The sequence below is a fragment of the Oryzias melastigma genome, linkage group LG14 (assembly GCF_002922805.2).
Source record: "Oryzias melastigma strain HK-1 linkage group LG14, ASM292280v2, whole genome shotgun sequence".
In the NCBI taxonomy this organism is placed as follows: Eukaryota; Metazoa; Chordata; class Actinopteri; order Beloniformes; family Adrianichthyidae; genus Oryzias; species Oryzias melastigma.
The window spans coordinates 16,484,812-16,491,329 of record NC_050525.1 but is presented as its reverse complement, the minus strand read 5'-3'; the positions used below and the strand labels follow the sequence as shown (position 1 = coordinate 16,491,329).

General features: G+C 37.1%; 1 protein-coding gene across 1 annotated transcript in view; it reads right to left on the bottom strand.

Annotated features, from left to right (window-relative positions):
• The window catches only part of arfip2b (ADP-ribosylation factor interacting protein 2b), a gene marked incomplete in the record, with an annotated part of 11,452 nt that extends 5,511 nt beyond the window's left edge, over positions 1 to 5,941 (bottom strand). The window contains 2 exon segments of the mRNA XM_024266007.2: positions 3,316 to 3,426; positions 5,642 to 5,941. Coding sequence (XP_024121775.1) covers positions 3,316 to 3,414 — 99 coding nt within the window.
• Positions 5,942 to 6,518: the final 577 nt, after the last annotated feature.

The following is a 6,518-nucleotide window of genomic DNA, read 5'->3' as shown; positions in this document are numbered from 1 at the left end:
GCGCAATGCCCACAAAGAACAGACATGCAGGATGGAGGACGGCGATGAGTGAAATCACAGCAGGTCCGCTCATCATTTGGCCGCTTTCTGGAGGGATCTGAAACGGATCATCTGTTCCTCCGAAACAACATGTTCTGCTTGTCGTGTCCAAATGATCAGACTGTTACCTTACAATGGTTCTGACAGTGTATTCAAAATGAAAACGCACAACATAATGCAACAATCAAAGGACAATATAACAAAAAATCAACTTGAAAGTAAAAGACAAAGATTTGACTAAAAGGACAAATGAAAAAAACTGTGAAACTATTGTGATCTTGACAGTAAAAAGGTTTAAATCCAAACACATCATAAAAAGAGCAAATACTAAGACCTGATAATAGGCAAATACCATAAACTAATATAAATATAGTTCGTAATGAATGTCCTGTTTTAAAGTACTGCTTAAACCACACCTTAATGAAGATTTTGAGCAACTTTAGGTTAATCCCCATGTCCATCTTCAGCGTATGGCTTTAGGACTACTGATATATGTGCTACAGTTGACTGTTTTCTGTGTATTCCCTGCAATGTGCCCAAGTTCCCCCCAAAATATACTTCCATCAAATATGAAAGAAAAAGTGTGATGGTATAGGGCTGTTTTGATGCATTCTGGGCATTGACTATATATGAGAACTGGACGATCCCCCTCATGTTTTAAATAGGAAGTACCTGCTGGTTTCAAGAAGTCAAAATCCCGTAGACTTATTGAGAAATAAACAGATATTACTCAGGGATTTTCTTTGTCAGAATAGCCATTCTTGCTCTACTATTTTATTTTCAAAAATATGTTCTTACTAATCATTTTTTTCCCCCCCAAGATATTTTTTTCTGTAGTGTAAGTTATTTGAGTTATAAGCTAGTCAGTGAAAGTTTGTGGCGCACGATGAACGTTCAAAACCCTTGACTGATTTGAGACTCACAACGTCTGGCTACAAGATCGCAGCGTCCATATCACGGAAAAAAATAGCAACTAAATTGATTATTTTGTTTGAGTCTGAAGTAAAACATTTTTCTATGGGCGACATCACTCTTGGTTGGTCCAGTTCTCATATACAGTCAATTATGTTTGCCCAATCTGAGTTCTTCCCTTCCCCTTAATTTAGCCCTCCAAATGGAAAGTTATGATAAAATAGTGTCTAATATTTCGGACGTCATTTTCATTCAATGACGTCACCAATAATTACCGGTCCGTTAGCATTAGCGAGGACGATTCCAGCACTCAAATATACATAACATCTGTTTTATAAATTCAAAAAAGTCTTGCTTCAACAGAAAGTCATTACTTACATTCAACTGTAAACTTCTCAGCGTGACATGATTCACCCTCGTGACAGAGGACTTTGTATCCCTCCAATTGGAGGCTCAGATTTTAAAAAAAATATTTCTGAACCACTTGCACTAAATCCAAAAATATACCTTAGGTCACGGGCCAAACTGGATAAACTTTTATTGAACAAACTAAAATTACATTTTTAAAACTTTTAAAATGTAACTTTTTAACATTACTAAGAATAAAAACAGGCAGGAGTATTATTCCAGAATCAATCAACTTAAACCTTAAATAACTTTTAATGTTTTACTCTCCATAAAAATATATTTTGTCAAAATTATACGAGTTAGAAATGAGCAAAAGATAACATCAGGCCATTAATAATTAAATAAAATGATCTGGGGGGCCGAATAGAATTACCCCGAGGGCCGGATTCGGCCCCCGGGCCTTGACTTTGACATGTGATCTAGAACAAGACAATGACCCAGAACAAAAATCCAAGCCGTTCCAAATACCACTCTGCTGCTAAAAACCGCCAGTCTTCATGTTTGTGAGCCCGGTCACCACCCACTACTACAGCCAAGCTACGGGTTGAGAAGCAGACATCGGTCTGATTTCAGAGAGCTGTCATCCAAGGACAAACACCGCCACTTTCAGATTAATTGCACAGTTGCTATGACAACTTGTTAATGCGTAGAACTAAACAGTACAGCTAAAACATCTCTCTCACACACACACACATCAAAATGAGGACTGCGTGGTTGCTTAACTGTCAAAGATTGCTGAGAGGGAAGGGCGTCTTTTATTAGATGTGTGCAGACGAATTTGAGTTTGGCGAGCAAATAACATCAGCAACTGGAAGTGCTTCCTCCAGGATCTTCAGTCTGTTTGCCCAACAAGGTGTGCCTACCTTACAGCTAAACAGCATAAGCGTTCATTCAGAACAGAGGAATTTCCTGGTGTGATGAAGAAACTTACAACAATACTTAAAAGATATGAGCTTAATGGAGTAAAAGGAGAAAACATGGTTGTGTGTGAGGAGTCAAGTTTTTAAACGTGTTTTTTACTAATCATGTAATTTTTCTCTAGGTGTGTGCCAATTTTGGTGAGTTTTTAGTTTGTGGCGGGGGTCAAATTTTTGCTCGAACTTGCAGAAAGAAAGAAGAATAATAATAAACGTTCCAAAAACAACAAAGAAGTTTTTGCATTTTTGAGTTTTTTATGCCTGTTTTGTTCCATTTCAAAAACAATATGGTCCTTGCAGTCAGTGACTGCTGCTGGGGGGCCATAATAAAATAATAATGACAAATTGACGCAATTAGTGACCTAAAAATCAACTTTTTTCAAAATTTTAAAACTGAAACAAAACACTTTAAGACACCCACTCCAATGAAAATGTCTTTTTACAATGCTCTTGTGGCATTTTTCTAATGATATGTAGAGAAAATTAAGCTTAAAAGTGCATTTCTGATTTTTTTTTTTATTATTATTTAAATTGCAAATCAAAAGCAAACGAGAAAAACGTGACGTAGATTAGAATATAGAATGGGTGGGCCACTGGTTGTCTGTTCCGTAACTTCGCGCCAAATGTACTACCTACGACTCTGAGGTGAATTTCTAATGAACTACTTCCACTCTGCAGAAACTATGTCCTTGAAAACAACATACTAAAAGCGGTTTAATTATAAATAAAAGACTACTTTTACAATAGATAAAGACAAAGCTCGGATACAGTGTAAAGACTTTCTGGTAAAAACAAAAAAAAAAATCTTGAATAAATGAGTAATAATGGAGAATTAAATTATCAACCTAATGATTTATAGAATTCTATGGAGGTCTATGTTTTTCCACTTAAGTTTTGAATAATATTTATGACCTATATCAAGAAAAAGTGTGTCTTAAAATGATGGCAGAGCTGAAGATTGAGTCTACACCTTATAATTATAATTCATAAGAGATGCCAAAAGAAATAAAAATAAAATAAAAGTTTTGTCGTGGCTCACCTGTTCAAGGCTGTCATCTTCCTGCAGTGTGCCTGTGTCGCCATTACTGTTGATGGGAATCTCCATAGTCGCCGCTTTACTCATAATGCTGTCTGTCATAGTGAAGCTTATCTGCAGGAGAAATGGAGAGGAAGAGTGAGGACTGTAACCCGCAACCTTTCAGAAAAATGCTGCTTAGAAGAGGAGAGAGCTCAGATGGGAATCTAATTACTGAAGAAGAATGGGGGAGGCTTTCAATAGACCAAGGCTAGCGCTCCGGACAAAAACAACACACCTTTGACTCCCCACAGCACACACACAGAACCACAACAATGAGCGGCTGTGGTGAAGTGGCCACTTCACTCCAAAGCTTGATTACAGGACAGCAGATAAAAAAGATTCTCACATCAATACTCTGCAGCTTTCCGACTGCTTTAAACGATTCGGCCTAACAACCTTTACAACATCATTGACATTTTGCAAAAATTGCCAGAAAAAACTATTTTTACTCTGAATAATTAATTCACACATTAAAACATTCACACCTACAAACAGAAACGGCTACTAAAGCTGCTTTTCTCAGATGATTTATGGAGAGAAGAGCTTGGCTGGTCATTTTATGACTTTTATAAAGTCACAGTCCGCAGTATAAAACCAAAACACATATCTGTCAGTCTCCAAAAATACATTTAAAAATTAAAGTAACAATATTTTCGCCTCAATAGAGTGACCCAGACCAAGTAAGATTCAAAAAAGAAGAGAGATCCCATGTTTAGCACGTTGTTGAGTACAAAGTGAACGTAGCTTTATTCTCCTGCCGGTGGATTAAAACTGCATTTCTGAGTATTTCTTTATTCAAATCGTGTTGGGTCAGGAGCAGACGAAAACCCAAAGTTGGAAAAAGTTTGTGACAAAGCAACTGCCATAGATGGGCAAAAGTCTTATTTTTGGGCGCGAATACAAACATAAATATTAAAATAATTTGGAATTTTCTCATAGTAATTTTTTCTCCTTTTGACAGAAGATGATATGACTTTCTTTCAAAATAAAAGATTTCCTGTCCCCAACAGGAACATTCAAGTGAAGCAAATATATTTGTAAACAACACAAGACAAAAAATGTCATTTTCTCTTGTTATACTTTGGATTTACTTGGGTGAGCCGCCATCTTTTTTCCTTCTTACAACTGCTGTTAACTGGAGCATAAACATGATTGGTTAATGATCCAGTAGAAAAAAGTATATGAAAAAATACATAAATCTATATATTTTAGCCACTCTTCTCTGAATAGCTACTAATCATCGTTTATGATCCATGTACTTTAAAGTAATAAAATAAATCCAGCAATCAGAAAAGATTTGACTTTTTAAGTATTTGTAATATGTGTATTCTGGAGGAATGATAGCAGCAGGGACGAAAAACATTTCAATTTATCTTCTAGATTCACCTCAGCCAAAAACCTATAAACTTAATTAAAATGAATTAAATCAATGCTAATTTAGCAATCCTTACTTTTAAAAATTACTACTATTTTATTTTTCATTTGTCAGAAAGCAACTGTGGAGAGGTAAAAGAGCTGCACGAGGCTCCACAGCAGCATGTTGCAGACCCCTGAGCTACAGGGAGAAAGTGTAAACAAAGGGCTGATGGGAAATTAGAGGAGGCTTACTTCCACGCCAACAGAACAGCCAACAATTCAGAGGCAAATTTCCAGTGAGCTTCTGCTGACTTTGACTAAAAACTTCATAATAATAACTAAAAGACCACTGGGAATGATTTTACAATAGAATATATATATAGTTGGAGTCAAAGTTTAACATAAAATCTGTAATAAAAGTTTCTTTTGATATATATATTTTTTGCAATGTCGGTTAGCACAAGTTGCTTTAAATAATACTCATAGTAAGATATTAGATTTATTCAGATATATTTCATATTAAAAAAAAAAAAACATAAACATTTGATCCATATGGTAAAGTGTGAAGCCCAAGAACCAGTATGTTATCGCAGTCATGACGATGTGAGCCCTGACAGCAGGTGCACCTGTGCAGGTGCAAAGTTCTCACCTAAGCAGGCTTCAGTGCGAGTAAAGGCGTCGCTTAAAACCGAAAAATAACCCACAATAATAACCATTTAATACTCAAAAAACACGTTCAATAATATTTAAACGTGACTTCTAAAAAAGAGACTCAAAAGGCCCCCTTTTCCACTTCACATATGTACGGAAAGATGGTTTAACGGGTTAACAAATCCTGAGTTAATCGTTCTGCTTCGCTAGTCACCAGTGCAGACGGAAAACTGAGCAGGTTTAAAGCTGAATGCGGTCCATTCCACACGGGTTGACTTACGCTTGTCCCGTCGTCAACACGGCGCTCCTCGGGAAGCTAAAGACCAAGCTAGTAAGAGCAGGCTAACGGCGGAGCATCCCACTTCAAACGCGGTGGAGAGGAAGCCGCTGCGCCCTGTGGCGGTCAGCTCCTGCCCGGGGCGGAAGTGTCGCTCAGAATTATTGGACTGACATCTCAGAGTAAAGATTTACTCGAACTGTACTGATATTCAGGCTCCGCGTGAATAGTCGTGCAGCTTCTGATGAACGAAGCCAGAGGGGACACTTTACGGAACTGACGTTACCGTGGAATTAATTAAGCGCACGTCTCAAAGATCGTCCAATCGTGTACAGATGAAGTCTCTGTACCAATTTCGTTTGAACCTTTAATGTTGCCAGTGTGTTTAATTGTGAACTTTAGTTTTTTGTTATGCATAGCAGGGCTGCTCATTACTGAATATATTTTATTGTGAGAAATTATTAGAAGTTTATTTCACCTATTAAAAATCCCACTCCAATCAATTTTTATCTACAGTAAAAACAGTTCTAGTGTTTTTTTTTTTTTTTTACATTATTATTATTGTGTTGCTTTTAGCTAAAAATCTAAAATCCTGTAATGTTTTAAGGATATAATTTCTGCAGCGCGTCAGAAGTTAATTTGAAATTGTGAGTGGAAGTAAGCCCGGCCCCACTTCCCATCATCAATCATCTCCCATCTCTCACACTCCCAACATCACATTAGAGGAGCAACGAAAATGGAGAGCAAAATTGGAGCTATCCAGCCGTACAGTTTTGAGTCAGATGTCAGCTCAGACAAGGAAAACAAAGATCTAATCGTCTGCAAGTGGATGCATCAGAATGGAGTGGAGCGAGGAGCTATTGTTGCTGCTATGTCACAA